We start from the raw sequence: 23020 nt of genomic DNA, 5'->3' as shown, positions 1-23020 counted from the left end.
AATGGTTTCTACAGACAGGAGCTTACAAGTTTTAACAGAAGAACTAAAAGATTTTTGTACTTGGTGAAACTGGGGGGGGGGTCACTGTCACTTGGGAGAATCACGGTTAGTACCTTCTTTAATATCCCTACACAGGGCGGGGGTGGGGTGGGGAAGGGGATCTCTGCATAAATGCCAGGAGCATGATGGGGATTAAACTGGAAGAAATGGAAGCCTTAGTACACAAGAAAAATTATAATGTAACTGGAATCACAGAGACTTGGTGGGATAAATTTCATGACTGGAATATTGCTAGAGAGAGGTATAGCTTGTTCTGGAAGCACAGGCAAGGGAAAAAAGGTAGGTGTCAAACAGAACATCAAGATTGTATCCACTTATTCCGAGGTCCAGAAGGAGGTGAGAGACAGATCAGTTGAAAGTGTTCTGGTGAAGATAAAAAGGGGTGATGCCTTAGTACGGGTCTACTACAGACCACTAAATCAGGAGGCAGAGGTGGATGAGGCATTTCTAGAATAACAAATATCCAAACCACAAGAGCTGGTAGAACGGGGGGACTTTAACTAGCTAGATATCTGTTGGAAAAATATGGCAAAACACAAAAAGTCCAATAAGCTGTTGGAATGTGTTGGAGAGAATTTCTTGTTTCATATGGTAAAGGAAGTAACCAAAGTGGCAGCCATTTTAGACTTGATTCTGGCTAACAGGGAGGAGTTACAGTGTAGTTGTAAATCTTAAAGTGGAAGGCAACTTGGGTGATCATGAAACGATGCCCTGATTCTAAGGAAAGGGAGAAATGAGAGCAACAGAATAAGGACAATGAACTTCAAAACACTAGACTTTAACAAACTCAGAGGACTGGTAAGTCAGAGTCCCATGTGAAGAAAATCTAATGGACAAAGGAGTTCAAGAGAGCTGGCAGTTTTACAAAGAAACAGTGTTAAAGGCACAACATCAAATTCTTCTGATACAAGGAAAGACAGGAAGAATAATAAGAGGCCAATATGGTTGCATCAGGAGCTCTTTAATGACCTGAAAAATCAAAAAAGAATGCTACTAAAAGTGGAAACATGGACAAATTGCAAAGGATGAGTATAAAAGAATAGTACAAACATGTAGGGATAAAATCAGAAAGGCAAAGGCACAGAATGATTTAGACATAGCAAGGGACATAAAAGGCAATAAAGGTTCAATAAATAATTAGGAGCAAGAGAAAGAGGAGGGACAGTGTAGGTCCACTATTTAGTGGGGAAGGAGGGCTAACAGATGACACCAAGAAGGCTAAGGTTTAATGTCTATTATTCTTTACCCTTTTTTAAAAAAATTAATTGTGACTGGATGCTTAACACAATATATATTAATAGCAATAGGAAAAGAACATAAGCCCAACTAGGGAAAAAACAGGTTAAAGCATATTTAGGTAAATTAGATGTATTTAGATCAACAAGGTCTTAAAAAAATCACTCTAAATTGGATACTTAAGGAACTAGCTGCCCTTTAGTGATTATCTTTGAGAACTCATGGAGGACAGGAGAGGTCCCAGAAGACTGGAAAAGGGCAAACATAGTACTTATCTTTAAAAAGAGGAACAAAGAGGATTCAGGGAATTATAGACTAGTTAGCCTAAGTTCCATACTTGGAAAAATACTGGAACAAATTATGAAACAATCAATTTGTAAGCACCAGAGGCTAATAGGGTGATAAGTAATAGACAACATTGGTTTTGTCAAGAACAAATCATGTCAAACCCACCTAATTTCCTTCTTTGATAGGGGGAAAGTGGTAGCTGTGATTTATCTTGATTTTACTAAGGCTTTTGATACAGTCCCACACGACAGTCTCATAAGAAAACTAGGAAATGTGGTCTAGACAAAATTACTATAAAGTGAGTGCACAACTGGTTGAAAAACAGTGCTCAAAGAGTAGTTATCAATGGTTCACTGTCAAACTGGGGGAACATATCTAGATGGGATCCCACAGCAGTTTGTTGTTGGGCTGATATGATTCAGTATTTTCACTAGTGACCTGAATAATGGAATGGAGAGTGTACTTATAAAGTTTGCAGAAAAGACTATCATTCTGGGGTGTATTTAAAGAAGTGGTGTATGTAAGACATAGGACATACTTTTTCCACTTTACTGAGCTATGATGAGAACGCAGCTAGAGTGTTGTGTCCAGTTTTGGGCATCACATTTTAGGAAAGATGTGGATAAACTGGAGCAAATTCAGAGGAGAACAACAAAAATGATAAAAAGGTTTTGTGAGGAAAGGTTAAAAAAATTGGCCATTTTTAGAATTGAGAAAAGACGACTGAGGGGGACTGATGACAATCTTCAAATATGTTAAGAGCTGTTATAAGAGGATGGTGATTAATTGTTCTCCATGTCAACTGAAGGTAAACAAGTAGTAATCATCTTAGTCTCCTGCAAGGGAGATTTAGATGAACTATTAGGAAAACGTTTCTAACTGTAAGGATAGTTAAATATTGGAATAGGTTACCAAGAGAGGTTTTGGTAACCTTTGACAATCCCTGTCACTGGAGGTTTTTAAGAGCATGTTAGATGGACATCTATCAGGGATGGTTTAGGTATACTTGGTCCTGTCTTGGTGCACAAGGATGGACTAGGAGACCTGTGGAGGTCCCTTCCAGTCCAACATTTCTACGATTCTTTGAAATACTGACTATGTTTACGAACCAGATAATTAAAGAGTGCCATGTAACATCTGCACAGGCACTCAGGTCTTGTTTAGATTAGAGCCATGTCTACCCAAGGGCTTCTGCCAGCACAGCTTTGATGGTCAGGGATGGCTTGACTCCTTCATATGCATGACCAACAGGGTTGTGTCTACACTACAGACACTGGCATAGTTTAGGATTTGGAAGATGTTAGCTAATACACACAGTGCTTAATTTGTTCCAGGACTGAGCCCGAGCTCCTCTAGGCTTGGCAGTTCATAGCCCAGCATCTCTGGGCTTGCTGTATCAGTTATGAAAGTAAAAAAAGTTGCTCAAGCCCTGGCACCTCTATTCAGTGCTTAATGAAACACATTAACACCCTAGTGTTTACAAGACGGTGTACCTTGTGTTAAGCCAGTTAATCTAGCCCTTACTTCACCAGAATAGCATGTTAAAGGCACACTGCCTTGTCTTCACCAGCATGTTAGCACAGTAGTTAACACATTCTAAATCCTAGTCTAGCCAAGACACTGGAGTGAGGGTTCCATGTTCAGTCTTCACCAGGCATTTCCTGATTGTTAATGGATGACATCGGTGAGACCGTATGGCTAAAGAATTAACAAAGGGGTACATCAATGTATCTATCACAAGTATGCAACCCTTCAAGCAGGTGCCAATGGCAGCGACAAGGGCCAAGTTCAATATGTCAAGGGGTCCTTTTCTAAAATAAAATGATAATTCGAGCCCCCACCCAGAGCTGTACCCCTACTCCTGGATCTGGGAAATTAAAATATAACATCCTTGGTCACCATACTAGTTATTCTTGGGCATATGGAACCATAAATGCCCTTTTATTTGGAAGACGAAGAGAAAAAAACAAAAGCAGCACAACAAACTATGTATATTTACATATGATACAGTAAGCAAAACCCAATCAGTGTGTTGGGAGTATGGCCAAAAACACAGTTCCAGGTATTAATTGCTTGGTTTGTTGAGGTTCAGAGCTCTTAGTCACAAACCAATCCTCACTCATATGTACAATTATACTCTGGAACGTCAGGGGTTGGTTCTCCTCTGCCTGTTTGCTGCAGTTCAGTGAAGGCCACAGCCATAGGTTCTACTATAATTTGCAGCTACCTGTTCCAGTTCCATGGCTGGTTCAACTGGCCCTTACTATGAATTCAGCTCTGCACCACCACTGTCACTGATCTGGTCCATTCCAGTACTACAAAATCACTCCATATAGCATTCAGAACCTAAAAGTGAGGCATCCAGAGCAAGTTAGGAGCCGTGGACAGAGGTCCTGTTCCCCGGGATAGCACAGCTGGTCTCTAGAACAGGGACCTCTTTTGTTGAGCCTGAATCCCATTCCCAAACCAAAATTCATTGCTTGTAAACTCAGGGAGACCCATTTTCTCCAGGGTATATCTTGCACAACTCCTATGCCCTCTGAGGAGTACAGTCACAGTAGCAATCCCTTTATACAATCACAACACAGACAAACACCAAATAAAGAAGCAAAACTGCCTGCCTGCTTTCATTTCCCCTATAACGGAAGCAGAGTTCCATCCCTCTAAGCCTTCTAGCTCTGGGATTTACAAGTGAAGAGAAGTACACTTATTTCCCAAAGTATGTAATAAGTTAGAAAAACAAGGTTATGTACATGTCATCATCAGTGCACTAAAGAGCATGTTATGGTAGAAGATTTATATAGTTTGTTAAGCTAGACACTAGTAAGCATTTTAACTTTATTTTTCTTGTAACCATTTCTGACTTTTATGCCTCATTGCTTATACTAATTTAAAATCTCTCTTTGTAGTTAATAAACTTGTTTGATCTAATCAAGTGTGTTTAAATTGAAGTGTCTGGGTAACTCTATTTAAGATAATAAGCTGCTATATTATTCCCTTAAGGAATCACAGACTTGAAATATTTGTACTGTCCAGGAGAGGGCTGGGTAGTACAGGACATACATTTCTGGGGGAAGATCCAGGACTCGGGGTGTGTTGGAGTTGTGCTGCAGTATAATCCAGGCTGATGAGACCCAGGGTGTAGCTGTCAGGCTGCAGTTACACACAGACACTCAGGGTGTGGCTTGCAAGCTGAGAGGCTGTTTGAGAGTGGCTCAGGTGGGAGCTACGACAGCAAGGTATTGTAAAGGACACCCAAGGTTGCAGGGCAGTGGTGACACAGCCTCCAACTACTCTGTTTTGTGCCCCAGTATGTCACACTTGTCTGCTACTAATATGAATTAGTGCCTGATAACGGAACTAGATTGAGGAAGAAACAAGATTTTGCAATTACTTTTTTCTTTACATGAATTTCAGTTTTAAGATACACATTTTTTGTCAGCGAGTTGCTGTAATAGTAACCTTCCCTAATGAGAATGTTGCTTTGCTATCTACCTTGAAAGATCAGCTTGTAAAATTACTTTGAAACAATCATGGGTGAGATGTCACAGTAGTGCATTTGAATTCAGCTAAGAATGGTAAAAGAAGGTGTATTCAAGGAGACAAGAAACCAAAGAAGAGTGAGATGGGAAGCCCGTGTATCTATTAAGGGAGGGGGTAGCTAAATAGCTGGGGGATGACAGTAATTCACCACTAAAATGACTTAATTTATGGTAAATCATTGGTACTTCAGGAATCTTGGAATCAGACATTTCCATCAGCTAAAGCTCTTGGCTTGAAAATGAATGCAGCAAGTTCCGTTTCAGAAAGAATGTCATATGAACGTGAACCACAAACTGAGAGCCTGATGCAAGGTCGCTGAAGCCAATGAAGAGACTCCCAATTACTTCAATGGGCATTTGGAGCAGGCCTAAGATAGGCAGTAGCATTAAACAGGGATAAAATTCCCTTATCTAGTTAGATGGATTAGATAGACTATGAAGGCACAGCACATGGGTGCACCCTCCTTTTTAGTAGTTTCAGTTTGCTGCCAGACCATGTCAAGGCATTATCTCATTAGACCTAATCTTCTTCTTACTGGATGCAGAGCTTACCAAGCCAATTCCATCTAATAAAAGTGCTTCTCTTATTAGAGCACATTGGGCTCACTACTTGGGTAAGTGATCTTTAGAGAGAGCACAGGTGCTGCATGACATAGTGATGACGATTCAGTATATATCAAGGTCCCCTCTGAGTGAGCACTGAGCCAGTGCCCCAGCCTGGTGTTAGAGGTCACTGTGCTGCTGGAGGTTCCATCTCTCAAATGAAACTTAAAATTAAGATCCTGATGACTTGTAGTCATTTAAAATCCTCTGGCACTTTTTATAACAGCAAGTGTGTGACCCTCAGTGTCCTAGCACATTCTAACTTGGGCAGTTGCTTTCCACCTGTTTGCAAAGCACTTTGAGATTCATCAAGTTGCAAGTTACATGTAGATTAAGGCCAGAAGGGACCACTATGATCATCTAATCTGATCTTTAGCACATAGGCCACAGACTTTCTCCAAATGGTTCCTGCATCAAGACCATCACTTTCAGTTGAGCTAAAAATCTCTCTTTTAGAAAGATATCCTTGAGCAATGTGCCCTTATTTTTAATGCACATATGTTAACAAGCTATATCCTCAAAAATGAATACGAGGTAAGTGCAGAACAACATTGCAAAGATAGACTTTCAAAAGTTGTATTGGAAGGTGGAGTCAGCAAAGCTGTCACCCAAGCTGCTTGTGGATCTCAACAAGGTGCTAAAGTGCAATGGTGGAAGCAGGGCTGTCATGCAAATAGAAGCTATGGTAAGGCTGGTTCAGAAAGGGCAAGTAAATCCTTCTCCATTGTCATAACCTTAGTCCCAGATTTGGACCTTAGCGTCCAAAATATGGGGTTAGCATGAAAACCTCCAAGCTTAGTTACCAGCTTGGACCTGGTACTTGCTGCCACCACCCAAAAAATTAGAGTGTTTTGGGGCACTCTGGTCCCTCTGAAAAACCTTCCCTGGGGACCCCAAGACCCAAATCCCTTGAGTCTCACAACAAAGGGAAATAATCCTTTTTCCCTTCCCCCCTCCAGGTGCTCCTGGAGAGATACACAGACACAAGCTCTGTGAAACTACACAGAGTGACTTCCCCTCTCTGTTCTCAATCCTGGAAACAAAAAGTACTTTCCTATTCCCCCAGAGGGAATGCAAAATCAGGCTAGCAAATCCAACACACACAGATCTCTCCCCCTGATTTCTTCCTCCCACCAATTCCCTGGTGAGTACAGACTCAATTTCCCTGAAGTAAAGAAAAACTCCAACAGGTCTTAAAAGAAAGCTTTATATAAAAAGAAAGAAAAATACATACAAATGGTCTCTCTGTATTAAGATGATACAATACAGGGTCAATTGCTTAAAAGAATATTGAATAAACAGCCTTATTCAAAAGAATACAAATCAAAGCACTCCAGCACTTATATTCATGCAAATATCAAAGAAAAGAAACCATATAACTTACTAGCTGATCTCTTTGTCCTTACACTTAGAAACAGAAGACTAGAAAGTAGAAACTACTTCTCCAAAGCTCAGAGAAAGCAGGCAGGCAGACAAAAGACTCAGACACAAACTTCCCTCCACCCAAAGTTGAAAAAATCCGGTTTCCTGATTGGTCCTCTGGTCAGGTGCTTCAGGTGAAAGAGACATTAACCCTTAGCTATCTGTTTATGACATCCATGCTCTCTCTGCTGTTCTCTTAACCTTATGCTCCATCTCTATTCCCTTCCCCTCCATTTCATGCATTTCACACCACTAATGCACTATGTATAAATTAGCAGGTAAGCTAAAGTTTCTAGAATCTCAGTCTCTGAAGCAGTCTGGGCCAGTATTTCCACAATCCTACAATTTAATAAAATGTTGCTTTGCTGCTATGGAGAAGCAGAGAATAACGTGTGAAGTAGACAGAAGAATGGAGTATAGAGTATTTGTCTGGTTGCTAGGTCAAGGAAGGAATTTCAGTTTGGAACAAGCTCTCCATTCCTTAAGTCCCAATGGCAGAATCTTTTGGGCTGGAAGAATATTGTGCATACCTAGGATCTGTACATTGTGGTAGCATTAGCAATGCAAACTCACCCATACTGCAACCATCTGTGACCATAATTACTGGTATGTGTGACCCCATTACTACACACTGTGGCCAAGAAGATGAGGACACAAGCTGACAAGTTGAATATTGACACCTCACAGGATGGGCTTTCCCAGCTCGTAAGCCATTGTAAGAAAATTGTTTTCATTATGTTTACAGCTCATTACACAATATGAACACTCTCTCTTTAGTGACACTAATGTACAAGCCCTTTCCTAAAAGTACAGAGCCCTGGTCTCCATTCTGGAAATTCTGAGCCCAGTGAATGGTGAGTTATGGTCAAATGTAAGTAAATCAGACTGCTGGGGATCAAACTGCTCTTTAGAGCTGGTGATCCAACAATAATTTCCAACAACCCCAGCAGGGGTACCCACCATTGTCAGGCACTTTGCTATGACCTGACTGTGGTGGGGCTCACTCACCCTTACACTGCCCCCTTGCATTGGTGCAGCATGTTGCCACTATCTTCAGATCCAGCAGCTGCTGTAGGCCACCTGCCTCTGGTGCCAGACCATCTGGGGCTCTGGCCTTCAGTCAAGTCACCTAAGTTCAGACCGCAGCCAGGGCATCATAAATAGGTCCAAATGAAATTAAACAATTCTTCTGTCCCCTTAGGCTACCAAAGTCTTCTCCTACAAACTCTATCTCAGGGCTTCCCTTGCAGGAGCCTACATTGTCTCTGTTACTCTAGCCCTGGGCTTCTCTCAGTCATAAAGACCTGTCTCCACTCCAGTCTACTTATTATGGCTTAGCTCCAACCCCTGGCTAAGAGCCAATTAGTTACTCACCTCCCCAGATGCAAAGCATGACTAATTAGATGCATTCACTAGCCTTGCAGGTGATGGATGTTAAGTCCCAGCAGTGTTCTTAGCATGAGGAAGCCTTGTCTGTACCTGCCAGGGGCAACATAAGCTTCCCACTACATGGGGCTCTGCTGTTCCTCATATATGCTGGTGACAGGACTCTAACCTCCAAGCAGCCACCTGGAGTGTTCAGCCCCTTATCCACTGGATACTCACAGATTTACCAGACCTGCTGTTCCTAACGGAATTGTACACCACAACTTGCTAGTCACACCTTTGGCCCCAGCTCCACTTAACATATGGCACTTAGATGTGTTTGTAATGAAAATAAAAATAAATTTGCCAAAGAAGAGAGATTAAAATGTTAGCAAACAGAAATGTTGGGAACAAAGGGCTACACAGAAAATAAAATCATAACGCACATTCTAGAGCTTGACTAACAAGATGCCCTCTTGTATAATATGGTACTGCTTACCCAAAATCCTTTTCACAGTGTTTTTCAGCCAAGATGGCTGGGAGTAGGACCTGCCTTTCATGAGAGCAAGCCCAATGGCAGCTTGTCTGCCCCAGAAGGATGCCAGGGCATACTTCTGCACCCCTAGCTATATTAAAGCAGTTCTTTTTTCTTTACCTGTAAACAGGGCTCCCTCCCCCGTTGTTCAACTCTTCCTGTTAATTTCTTCTCTGGAAGCACCCTGAAATCTCTTCATTAGCATTTGACTCAGTATGCAAATTGACTTCCATTGTAAGACATACAATACACAATAGTCAGCTAGGGAGGTAAGTGTCTCCCGCCTCCTGCCTAATGGGACCTGCCTTAAGGCACACTACCGCTGGGTGACCTATCTTTAACTAGATGGCCTTAGGCACACAATTTCCAATAAATGTGCAAATCTCCTCCCATATTATCCACACACACTTTTCTCAAATATTATGATGACAAGTGTGACACAGGCATTCAGTAGAAACCTTCCATGACACTCTTTCGTGAACTAGACCACATGCAGGGGACCCCTATAGCCCTTACACAGCCCAGTGCCCTCTGCCAGTTGGCATCAAGAGGTCCTTGGGTCACATAGATCAAACAACTCCCAGAGGCTGGTGGTCCATCAATATTTCCCAACAGTCATTCATTATAGGGCCAAGATATTTCTGCTTTTTAAAAACACGGTTGTAGTGCACAAATACAGGCATACAGTTGCTTCATATTTGGGCTGCACAAGAAAATTCAGGGAGCTAAAGTGGAAAATATTTCTAAAAATCCTCTTTATCTCTCCTGTGAGTGTTCATTTCTTTCTCTCCCATTTAAATATCACTGTGGAATATAGAGCAGCCCTTGCATGTCTGAAGGACGCATAGGAGGGTTGAGGTACGTGGGGATATTTTCCCCCTGAGAACGATTTTTTCTCTCTCTTTTTTTTTTTTTTACTCCCTTTGTTTTCAGACTCAGGAAGCTCTACATTCTTCAGCTCAGGATATGTCTAAACCAGAGTTGAAAATAGAAACTGTGGCCCTTGTGATTAGAACATCAGTCTTTCACTTGAAAGAAACAGTTACTGGGAAAATCCAAGCAACAGTTGAGAGCAGGCTTTGGTGGATTTGTCTTTAATGTGTGGGGAAAGGCAAGGTCTCATTTATAGAATGGAAACTGGTATTAGCTGTTGTCTGGAAATGTCAAACCTATTAACATGAAATACTAAACTCATGTGAAATCAGCACTATAATGGCCCATCTAGTTAACTCCTTGAATGTGTTTTGGACCATATTGCATGCTAGGATTTAAACAAAACAAAATAAAATGCTTGGTACTCAACAATAGTACCCGCTTTACGGCTGACCCTTGTGCGTTTTCCAAAGTCCTTAAGCCTGCAGTTTTCAGAGTCATTGTCTCCAGGGATTTATGAGGTGTTTCCAATATTACTACTTTCCCACTGCCCCCTCCTTTTCTGTACCCTTTTCCCCTATATCCGAGGTACTTAAAAGGCACATATTTACACATCTGGATAATGGAAAAGAGACACACATGACTTCTGGATTCAAAGAATGTGTCGTGACAATCTCCCCATGGACTTAGTACCTAAGAGTCCTCCTAATGTGCCTTGGAGATAGTTGATGTCAAATGGAGAAGGCAGGCAGGCAATGCAAAGGGAGGGAAACAGTCCCAGGAAAGGTTACAGACAACAAGGTGTAAAGGCATCCCTCACCATGTTTTGGTTATGACTGAGTGCTGAGCTTTCAATACATTTTGATAAGAAACAGGGCCTTTTCGTTCCAGGAGGGACTGGCTGGGAGCTGCGGTAGACAAAGCAGGAATTTAAACGCTGTTAACCCACAGCCTGTGATATACTGGTAGCAATGATACTTGATAGCCCCCTCCCTGCAGCCCTTGTTAATTTAAGCCACCCACAGTGAATGCATTCACATAAAAAAAACCCCAAACCCTATAGATTTCTTGTCACTAAATACCTTTGTTAATTGTAAAAGCTGTCTGGCGATGATGGTGCCGTTCAGGAAACATTCCATCTAGCCCTTCATAGAAAGGGCAGCTGCACAACATACCCTTTGGATTGTTCTCATTTGCTTGGTTTCTGAAACACCACTAACAGGCAGGCAAAACAAACCAGCCAGCCAAAAAGCACAGGAGAGATGACGACTAAGGGCACAGTGCCACGACATTTAAGCCCTTAACTTTATTCCCATGAATAATCCCACGGAAGGTAGGGGTAACATTACTTCTGTGCGTGTTTGTAGGACTGGGCCTAAAGAGATCACATTTTACTCATTTATGATCTAGCACATGTAACGTTTTTTTAAATAGCCTTTATGATGTCACAGAGTGACTGAAATCCTGAAGGGCCGTTATTATATGGTACACCTGAATAGGCACGTTGTGGAGCTACTCTGGTGATCAGAGCAAAGAGCTGGAAGTCAGGGATTCTGGATTCTTTTTTCATTGATTGACTGTTTAACTGACCTTGGTGATATAAAATTGTATCTGTGCAGGGTTCTAACCTCAAGTTAAGTAATAAAGGCCATGATCTTACTCCCATTGAAAATAATGGTAAAACTCCCACTGACTTCATTGAGTCATAGATTCCACGGCCAGAAGGGACCATTGTGATCATCTAGTCTGACCTCCTGCATAACACAGGCTATAAAACTTCCCTACATAATTACTAGAGCACAGGTCCCAAAACTTGGGGGGTAGGGGAGGATGGCACTGAGGAACGTTCAGGGGAGCGCAATGGGCTGGGCCAGCCCCCCAGCGCAGCAGGGAGAGAGTGCCACCCAGCCCTGCTCCACCCTCAGCTCTCCTCTAGCCCTGGCTCCCAGCTCCATGCCTGACACTGTCCCCAGCCTTGGCGCGGCTCCACATCTGGCCAGAGGGGCAGCTGTAGCCCCTGCTGTGGCTTGGCTGCGGCTCCTCCGCCAGCTGCACCCCAGCCTTGGTCCCTGGCCACAGTTCCAGACCCAGACCCCACCCCAAGCTGAGGCCCCCTTACACCTGTCCATGTACCCTCTCCAGGAGCTGCAGCCCCCTCTTGGCTCTGGCTCTGGGAGGGCAGGGTGCAGACAAGGGGAAGGGGAGATGTGACCCTCAAAAATTTGGGGACCACTGTCCTAGACCATCTCTTTTAGAACATCCAATCTTGATTTAAAATTGTCAGTGATGGAGAATCTACCACACCTGTTGGTAAATAGTTCCAACAGTTAATTACCCTCACTGTTAAAAATATGCACCTTATTTCCAGTCTGAATTTGTCTAACTTCAGCTTCCAGCCATTGGATTGTGTTATACTTTCTCTGCTAGACTGAAGAGCCCACTATCAAATATTTGTTCTCCACGTAGATATTTCGAGACTGTAATCAAGTCTCCCCTTAGACTTCTCTTTATTAAGCTAAATACGTAGAGCATCTTGAGTCTATCATTATAAGGCACGTTTTCTAAACAGTCTCATGGCTCTTCTCTCAATTCTCTCCCATTTATCAACATCCTTCTTGAATTGTGGGCACCAGAACTGGACTCAGTATTCCAGCAGCAGTCATACCAGTGCCAAATACAGATGTAAAATAACCTCTCTACTCCTAATCAAGATTCCCATTTATGCATCCAAGAATTCCTTTAGCCCTGTTGGCCACAGCACCACATTAGGAGCTCATATTCAGCTGATTATCCTGGGAAGCAATGTCCCAGAAAAAGATTTGGAGGGCATGGCAGATAGAGCCCTCCACCATGTAAGCATGGCCTACACTCTTTGTTCATAGATATATCATTTACATTTATCTGTGTTAAAATGCATATTGTTTACTTGTGCTCAGTTTACCAAGATATCCAGATGGCTCCCCAACAGTGACCTGTCCTGTTCATTATTTACCACTCCCTCAATTTTTGTGTCATTTGCAAATGTTATCAGTGGTGGTTTTATGTTTTCTTCCAGGTCATTTGTAAAAATGTTTAATAGTGTAGGGCTAAGAATCGATCCCTGCAAGACCCATGGAGAAACACACCCGCTCAATGATGATTCCTTGTCTACAGTTATATTTGGAGACTTATTAGTTAATAAGCTTTTAATTCATGTAATGTGTACCATGTTAATTTTATGGCACTCTAGTTTTTTCAATGAAAATATCATGTTAAATGCCTTATGAAAGTCTAAGCATCTTGCATCAACACTATTACCTTTATCAACCAAAGTTGTAATTTCATAAAAAAAGTTATCAAGGTAGTGAAACAGGATCAATTTCCAAAAACTCACGTTGATTGGTATTAATTATATTACCATCCTTTAATTCTTTATTAATTGAGTCCCATATTATCCTCTCCATTATTTGGCTCATGATTGATATCAGGCCTATAATTATCTGGGTCATCTCATTTACTCTTTTAAAATATTGGCACAACATTAGCTTTCTTTCAGCCTTATGGAACTAGTATTCTAAGATTTATTGAAAATCAACATTACTGGTCCAGCGAGCTCCTCAGCCAGCTCTTTTAAAAGTCTTGGATGCAAATTATCTGAATCTGATGATTTAAAAATGTCTAATTCTAGTAGCTGCTGTTTAACATTTTCCTGAGACACTAATGGCATGGAAAGAGTGCTGTCACCATATGAGACTATAGTGTCTGTTTTTTTCCCCAAATACAGAAGTATTTATTGAATATGTCTGCCTTTTCTGCATTATTATTGATAGCACTACTTCAGTGCTGCTAGCTAGGGCCCTCATACACCTTTGCAAGGTATTGTACAGTTGGATTAGCTTAAACATCTGCCATCTGGAATAAATATATTAATTGATAAAAACAGTTCCAACACAGTGCAATGTGTTTTGGTTCTTTGATTCTCAAGCACAAGCCGGCTATTACTTTAAAAAAAAAATGAAGCCCAGATTCCAGAGCTGTGAAGTAACTACAGCGCTGGCATTGGTATGACATTTGGTGATTAATAGTCTTGCTTAGAAAAGTTTACAAATCTGTAGTAGAGTTCTAGGCAGTTAGGCTTGCATAAACAGGGCCGACGAAGGGGAGGGAGAGGCGGAAGCCAGTATAAATTACCGGGGCCCTGTTGTCCGGAAGGGGGCCTGGGGCCCAGCTTTCCCGGCTTCATTGGCCCTGTTTAGCTGGTCTGCTCTTGCTGGGGGGCCCGAAAAAATTTTTTCACCGAGGCCCGAATCCGTGCTCAATGGCCCTGTGCATAAAACTGGTCTCCTCAAAACGAGCTTAACAGGAGTCGAGGAGCCAAGGGTGCACAGCATCCCAAAAGTGGTTCTCAGGTTCTTGCAGGAGCAGGCCCAGAAAAAACCTATGCCACCAAACTTCTCAGGTCCCACCCCAGAACCGTGAAAGAACATCTACAGCTATATAATCTCTTGAAATCTTTGGGCCCAATTCACCATTGCTCTGCTGCATTTTGTATAGTCATTTACAAAGTGAATGTAAAAAGATGCCTCTGCTGAGTTTGTACCATTCCTATTTGGTAACATTTTCCACTCACTTTGCACTGCACATGGTGCAAGGCAATGGTGAATCGGGCTCTTTAACTGTTTCTTAGACACCACCGGTTGATTTAAGTACTATTTTTCTTTCCTTCTTAGCTCAAAATTGCATAATGAGGATCTCAAGTTGTATTAGAAAAGCAACACTCTGCTGAAAAATAACATGGGTGAAACCTTGGCTCTATTGAAATCCATGGGAATTTTGTCATTGACTTCAGCAGACTCAGGATTTCATCTGAACTCTCTAATCTCAAAAGCTTGTATGCAGCCGTTTCCTCACTCCAGGCATTGTAGAGTAGAAGTGATTATTTTCTCCCCTATGTTTAGTAACCATCCTGTCTTTTAAGCAGATTCTTGCTTTCCTAGTTAGAAAAGACTACTAAAGGACCACTGGCACAAACCTACTTTCCTGGGAATATTCAGAAACAAAGGTGTACGGTCTCTTTGAGGTTTTTTGTTTTTGTTTTTCTTAAGGAGTTCAGTGGTGGTTGTAGTATTAAACGCAGTCCTTAGACAACTAGGACATATAGACTGCTTTCCACCATCTTAGAATATGATCATCCTCTTTATTTCTCTTGTCTGACTTCTAAAGTTGTAGTATTATGATCCATTAACTCCGATTAGCTTAAAAAATGGATGTAAATTCAGTGGGACAAATTTTCAAAGACGTTTGCTTAGACATGAAGCAGAATGTTACTTTCCTACAAGTACAAGATTGATTGGGAGCGAGGTGAGGGGAGTCCTATCTTCGAAGAGTTATGTGTGCATCTAGGCTGGAAGGAAGTTAGGTCAGCAGAGAAGTCAGCAATTGTATGGCTGACAATACAGCTTTTGATTTGCATGCAGTTGCACACCAATGGGATTCTTTCAGGGTGGTGCCCCTCATCCCCTCCTTTTGTTGCTAATGTACTTACAGGTGCAATGTTTGTTGGACACTCACTTTATCATTTGGGTACAAGTGATTGAAGCTAGGTAAATATCAAAGACAGTTTCTACCACATGTTGGTTGAGTGTTACAAATTTGGGGCAGAGCATATTGCCAGCAGGCACATATCTTTTCTGCCAGATCATGAAAGGGACACTCTTTCTTGGACTCGACACCATATGTTGGAAGACAGACAGGACGAAAGGTGCCAAAAAGCTCTGCCTTCTACAAGCTGGACAGGTACGCATCCTTGCTATCTGTATTGGTGACTAGGTAATAGAAAATGCATTTCTAATGTAAATTAGCCTCAATCCTTTGGCTACTCTTTAAGTTTTATTGTCCCTTCGCCATTTAGGGCCAAAACCTACTACTAAACATAGGCCTTTTTGCCATGAGTAACCAGTGACTTCAGTGGTGCTCTTCACCGGAGTAGGTGTTATGCTCCGTAGTAAAGGAAAGCTTAGGCAATAAAAAGGGATCCTTCTTCCAAATGAAATTGCTCACTTAGCAACACATGTGCTATTCAGTATTATTAATATAAATGGATCAGACTTCAGCTAAGAACCTATTCCTACAAATCATCAGCTGGGGGGAACTTTTACAGTGAAGTATCTCCACAGAGGCTCCCAGATGCTCTAAGATAGGGAACTCAAACATAGGGCTAGTCCACACTAGCACTTAAGTCAATGTAGTGGAGTGACATAAGTTACATCCACCTAAGCGCTTTCCAGACTAGCGCTAAGTCGCTGGGCACTGCTCTCCCACTGACATAGCTTCTGCCTCTCATGGAGGTGAAGTAATTTAGCTGACAGGAGAGTGTTTTCACCTCAGCATAGTACGTAGTGTAGACTTGTCCTTAAATACTACACAGCAGACACTGTTTAATTGTCCACATGCAGAGTAGTCTGAATGGAACTCTTTGAATCACAAACTTTCATATCTTTGGCAAATGGAAAAGCAGGCATTCAGGATACCATGAATGTAGTGTGAATTGTATTAGAACTGGAAATAAGTTGTCTATGGCCCTGTACTGGGTGAAATAACAGGATTAGAATAGCTGTGCTGAAAAAGCTCACACCCACTGCATGATTTTTCCTAACATTTTAAACTCATGCCACAGAATTAGCAATATTCTGCTAATAGAAGATTGCCTATAACAAATTCAAAGAGCCATTAATAAGAATATAACAGAACAAAAACAAAACTTTTTTTTGAGTAGCACTTTGTTAATAACTAAACAATAACAAATAAAAAAGAAATGCATGACAAACAGCAGCTATACTATTTCAATTACCTAGGTCTGTATGGGTATGTCTACACCGCAGTTAAATACCAGTTGACTTGGGCTCAGGCTGTGGGACTGTAAAATTGCTGTGTAGATGTTCAGGATCAGACTACAGCCCAGGCTTTGGGACCCTCCTCTCCTCAGACCACCAGTTCCAGTACCATCCTGAATATCTACATAGCAATTTTACAGCCCCACAGCCCAAGTCAGCTGACCCAGGCTGGCCACAAATGTTTAATTTCTGTGTAGAAATATCCAATGACTCCCTAGAAATCATGGCAGCGAAGCCAACATTCATATGAAGATGGGCCTCAGAAGTCCCTATTTACCTTTCAGCCTCTCAGATATAGAGTAGATGTGTAGTGGTATGCTAGAGAGAGAATTTAGCACTAAAGACAAATTAGCAAATAGCAGCATGCTGCAATTAGATAATTAAAGTAACATCTACAAAACTGGTGATTTAAAGAAAAAAAATATTGATATGTCCCAGGCTAGATCCATCTGAAGGGATAATTTTCCAAATCTGGGTGTTAGTAAGCAGATCCTTTACTAATGAGCCTGTTTGTCCTCAGTCCCCTCCAAAGCAAGGGTTTGTAATTATATGCACAATCAAAGCCTCTGTATCATATTACGAGTAGCATTACTGTTAGACTATGGCCTCTTTTAAAAAACACTATTTTTCCAGAAATGTTTATTTTAAATTTAGAGTTGTTATTGTTATTTCTGCTTGGTGGGTTAAGAAGGATTTTCTTTCCTCTGCACTGAGGTTGAAAATTCCGGGAAAGCCATGACAATATTCGGCATTCATGATTACGCAGGCAGACATATTTCATGAAAATTGCATAGGCTTTTAATACAGAATTCTGAATGAGCTCTAATGTTGAAATTAGATTGCTTTTCAGAACATATTTAACATATTTCCATATGGCAAGCTGGGGGTGTCTTTTCAATAACAGCAATTACTAAGGATAGGCTATTTTTTTTTTATGAAAACATTTGTTAGAGTGGACAAGACTTCCTGAAAAATGTTGTACATCTTTATGGCTGACATTGCAATTGTTTTGAATTAGCTTCCCAATCTCACCATGTTTCACCATATAAGTCGTCATGTGCATCTTCAGACAAGCCTCGAGATTTTCCTCAGAAGTTTCTGCACTGTAATATAAACTCAGATGTGAAAATAATTAGTGAGTTGGGAAGTAAATATATAGCCCAAGTTATCCCATTACTCAGAAAGTATCAATATTCTTAGCTAATGTCAAGCTGTTTTTAAGGCAGTGATTTTCTCAGTTGATTCCAAGGGGTTCTGTAAGTATTACCTTGTGAACAATCCCAAATTTACTCTTTTCCTGGCCTCATTCAGCTGACTGCTTGGTCCACTGCCCCTGATAAGAACAAGCTGTTTGATTCCTGGATTGAGTGGAATAGAGTTCAGATTTACCTTTGCATAACGCTAAACACATTGTGATTATACATTACACAGTATACACAGGGCAGTATGTCCATTTGGTAAGCAAATGTCTGAGACTTACCTTTGGGCTTTGCCTGAAACAGCAGCTTGTGGTGGCGGGGGGGGGGGGGCTTAATTTACATGAGATTCCCTCAGATGGATGGTTTAGTTCCAGCACTCTATGGTTTACCCCTTATTTCTGGGGCCCTGTTCTCAACAAAAATTTCTTTTTCAGAAATGGCTAGGTAAAGTTTTTGTTAATTCATTTAGAAATGTATCACGTATGCTAGAGATCAAGATGGCTGAGCAGCAGTTTTGCAGACTATATGGTGCTTTCAGTTGCTGACATTGCCTTTTGTTCATGTTGACGGGCAGCCACTTGCACCACTTGGAATGATGCACTTTGTTGAAGGTGGGCTCCTACTTTCACTCATATGGGTGCAAATCAGAAGTAAGGCCATAGAAATCAAGTGGGTTATGCCAGTATAAAAGTAATGTAAATGAGAAATGAATGAGTCCCTTAACTGCATAGTAAAAAAGTTTAATAGTTCTAACCTATCTAATTTTGTCACCCGGGCAAAAAAAAATATTTATTTGACACACTGTTGGTATAAATGTATATTTTCAAATGTAAACCAATAGCCCACTAGTAGTCTATCACTTACCTCTACTGAATAGTAACAGAACTGCTCACCCCATGAGTCACAGGCCAAGCTGATTAGCTAAGAAAGGATTGGGTCACCTAAAACAGTTTTGCACGATTGCACTGGTCATAAACATTTATCTCCTGATTCTTCTTTTTCTTTCAGATGACAAGAGAGGTGGTGAGCATTGTGGAACTCCTTGCCTGAGGAGGTTGTGAAGGCTAGGACTACAATAGGGTTTAAAAGAGAACTGGATAAATTCATGGAGGTTAAGTCCATTAATGGCTATTAGCCAGGATGGGTAAGGAATGGTGTCCCTAGCCTCTGTTTGTCGTAGGGTGGTGATGAACGGCAGGAAAGAGATCACTTGACCATTACCTGTTAGGTTCACTTCCTCTGGGGCACCTGGCATTGGCCATTGTTGGTAGACAGGATACTGGGCTAGATGGACCTTTGGTCTGACCCAGTACGGCCGTTCTTATGAGTAATGTTCAAATATCCAGGCTCCGTTTAGTGAGGCATAATCTGCTAATTAAATAGCAACAGAGGACAAATACTTTTGTCATTGTCATCTATGGCAATTTTGGCTTCTGGACTGAAGACATGGAGGAATAAAAACACAGAAAGTCACACATAGGTTAATATTCACACCTGTGGATGGAATTAACTAGAGATGTATGCTTACCAACTCTGCATCAAGAAGTGGCATAGGCATTGGTACCGGAGCCTGTCCTTCCCACTCTAGCAGTGTTCCATTATGGCAATGTCTATATTCCTACAGCTCAGCCAATTGGTAACCCAGAACCAATGCCAGGTGACTCACCTGACTAACCTCAATCTGGCAATCTGGCTTGAAACATGAAATAAGAATGAAAACCTTTGTGTGAAAGTGCCCCGGTCATCTAATAGTGACTTTTTTTTTTTTTGTCATGATATAGCAACATTTTAACAATTTGGTTCTTCAGCGGCACAACAAAATTCACAACTGAGAAAGAAAGCCCGTGGTTTCAGCATTGGCCTACTAAACCCAGGTTTGTGAGTTCAATCCTTGAGGAGGCCATTTAGGGATCTGGGGGAAAAATTTGTCTGGGAATTGGTTCTGCTTTGAGCAGGGGGTTGGACTAGATGACCTCCTGAGGTCCCTTCCAAGCCTGAGAGTCTATGAATTTCACCCATGTCTAAGGTGTAACGAAACCTACTGGTTAGTTTTGATTATAGGTGGAGGGAAAAAGATGATCCCTTTTTGACCAATATGCTTTCAGACACAAGCATTGTATCCCACTACTGGGCACGGCTTCACCCTTTGGAATCTCTTTCCACTGAAACGTCAGCTGTAGTCAATACATAATATTTACCCAACTCACTTGAGGATAACTCCTGCAGGACCCCTGCATAGATTGAAGTATTTGATGTTCATGGAGGGAGAATACCAAATATTATTCCCCTTGGACAGACGTCATTCAGCTGTTGGACTCGCTCCCTTCATGTCACAGTGTCACTAGGGATGAATGAAGCCGCCCTTTGGCCAAGTCAGTGTTTGGTTTAGAATGTTAGGTTTGGTGTAGCAATTCAGGCACCTCCCACCACCTCTGCCCTCATTTTTCAATGCAAACAGGCACCGGCGTCTTGTGACCTAAACAGCCACAAGAGTCTGCCCTTGAAAAACACAAACACTGTTATTTTAAATGAAAGGGCTCTCTGCTTCGACCTGCATCTACTAGGGAACGACTGCCCTCCCCCTGCAGGACGCAAGCATTGTCCACCCACTTCAGTGGAAGCTACTCGGACCCTGGGACTTTAAAGGGGAAAATAGGACCTTTTGTGCCTTCCCACCACCAACTACTCTTAGCTATCTCGGGGAGGCAATTGTGCTCCCACTGGGGTCAATGGCAAAACTTCCACTGATTTCAAACTGCAGCAGGATGAGTCTCTCAGTCAGTAAATTCTCAGCTATCCCTTGTCACTCATCCTGTTGGGTGATATTTACAACATGTGCACCGATCTGTTCTTGCACATACACTCCAAGTAACAATTTATTGGACAATGGCACAATGGCAGAGAAAAACTAGCTGATGACCAGAGAGGACACTGAATTCATTCTGCAACTTGTGACCACTCAGGTCACTGCTAGCCCACAAAACTATATTCAGTGACCTGAAGACAGAAATTCCTTAGATTAGGATTGGGATAATATGATAGGTTTTTTGAAGTCCTGTACAATATTTGAGTCTGCAAAACATGTGGGAACCTATTGTAACTGTGAAAGCCTGTATTGACATACAAAGGGGCACGCATGTGCAAATGGGGTAACAGTACCTGCAAAAAGACTGCTCAGGCAGATTTTTGCTTAGAAAAATTCAGAATTTCATGAATAAAGAGGGGTGCATGCATTTCGTATGGCACATGAATTTGTTGAGAACTTGGTCCACTATTTTTAGAATGACTATGCCCTATAGCTCATACACTGGCTAGATCTCTCAAGTGCTGGGCTTACATATGCAATTAAGAATTAGGCACCCAACTCCCACAGAAAGTTTTCAATGAACATTGAAAAGATTTTCTCGTAAGTGCTTTCGAAAATCTCAATCAATGGGCCTGACTCTCCGTTCCATTGTACCAGGTTTACAGTAGCGTAACTTCCTGGCATAACACTGATGCAATGGGGTGGAAAAACCAAGACTTGCATGTTTGTAAATTATTTCAGAGGCTTATATTGTTTTATGTTTTGAGTGATTTTAGAGCTCATAGTAGCTGCCAGGTTGGAAATCCTTCTAGTGTAAGGCCTTTCTTTAGCCGCAAAACAGGTATAGGATGAACAGCGCGAATGCAAATTTCCCCACTCTGCTACTCCTGCCCTTGAACACAAAAGAACCACTGCTAGAGCAAAGGTAGTAGTTTCATCTCTGTGCTCATTCAGTTCTTGGATTATTGGCTGAGGCTGCCAATAAGTGGGGTTATTGGGGTGGTGGGTTTGTAAAGTGGTGCCAAGACCAACTAATTTCACAACGGCCAATGAACAGCTATGAAATCATTGTGGATTTTGGCTATTACAGAGACAGGCCAAAATTGAAATGGTGTTCTAGAGGCGAAAGTGTCTCTCTCTCAATACATACCTTCTCAATTATCCAGCCCCCAGGGGCATACTTTCATGGAAAGCAAAACTTGTTTCAGATAATTACAGATATTTTCCACACTGCCCAAGAGTTACACCTGACGATGTTCTCCAGATGTTCATGTATGTTCGAAATGTACAATAATGAAGTTGTTAACTGGATGAGAATGTCCAGACTACAAGAAGAGGGCTGCATGAAAAACAGCCTAGAAAAAACATTCTGAAAATGTACTAGCCCAGGCACAAAATCTACTTGTCCACTTTTACAGTAATAATGAGACACATCTCTCACTTGTTTGTCATAACAGCTACTTGCTCTAGGCAAGTGGGTCTGTAAAATGTGGAATTGCTCTTCTAGGAACATTTAAGACAGACAGTGTACAATATTTTGATCACTTATATTTTTGGGAACAGGTATTATTCCTCACCTGGGCAGACAGGATGTTTGTAGTTCTCTGTGTGCGATGTAACATGAAGCCACAGTTTTCAATAGGATTGCCAATTTTGGCTGGACGTATACCTGGAAGTATCATCACATGACATAATCTTTAATTCAAGATTAATCTTTAATTCCTTGAGACTCCAGTACAATCCTGGAGGGTTGGCAACCCTAGTTTTGAGAGAAAAAAATCCTTCACATTGGAGCTGTATTGACTTAAATGCTACCAGTCCAAAACCAACCAACCAAACAGAAAAAGGAAAGAAAGAAAAAAAAATCTGCCAGTAACTGAAAATGGAAGTGGAAGAAAACAGATCTGTTGTATTAGCCAAGCAATTCTTTTTGGCTGAAGACAAGAGATTAGATTGCTGGTGTCATTCTCAGTGAAGCATTAAAAAAACACCAAATCCAAAAGCCCTGAGATATCTGCAGACTGAAAATTTTCCAAGTGTCTGAAAGCTGTCCAAGAAGAACAGAAACAAGGATTTTTGAAACTAGAAGGCATTCCCCCCTTCCGCTCATTTGTGGAACAACTTTTCTTTTACTATTGGTCTGTGTTGGTTAAGCAAAAGAAAGTCTGAAAAGTTTGACCAGAAATGCTAGAAAATCTGTGGAGCAGGTTTGCAATTAG

At 41.5% G+C, this 23020-nt stretch overlaps 1 protein-coding gene across 3 annotated transcripts in view; it reads right to left on the bottom strand.

The window, feature by feature from the left end:
* Nucleotides 1–22473, bottom strand: part of LOC127034751 (zinc finger MYM-type protein 5-like) — a 44675-nt gene extending 22202 nt beyond the window's left edge. Inside the window, exons 1-2 of one of the 3 annotated variants that reach the window (XR_007769494.1) lie at nucleotides 22379–22473; nucleotides 16737–17911 (exon numbers count right to left, since the gene is read on the bottom strand). Coding sequence is in view for 1 of the 3 variants with exons in the window: in XM_050923968.1 (XP_050779925.1) it covers nucleotides 11007–11097 (91 nt within the window). In the remaining 2 variants the exon portion in view is untranslated. Of the gene's footprint in view, nucleotides 1–11006; nucleotides 11112–16736; nucleotides 17912–22378 lie in introns of those variants that run through there. The other 2 variants (XM_050923975.1, XM_050923968.1) reach the window with 2 other exon arrangements.
* Between the last annotated feature and the right edge of the window lie 547 nt (nucleotides 22474–23020).

Source organism: Gopherus flavomarginatus, chromosome 1 (genome assembly GCF_025201925.1).
Source record: "Gopherus flavomarginatus isolate rGopFla2 chromosome 1, rGopFla2.mat.asm, whole genome shotgun sequence".
NCBI lineage: Eukaryota > Metazoa > Chordata > Testudines > Testudinidae > Gopherus > Gopherus flavomarginatus.
The sequence above is the reverse complement of the archived record's forward strand: the minus strand, read 5'-3'. Positions and strand labels throughout refer to the sequence as shown.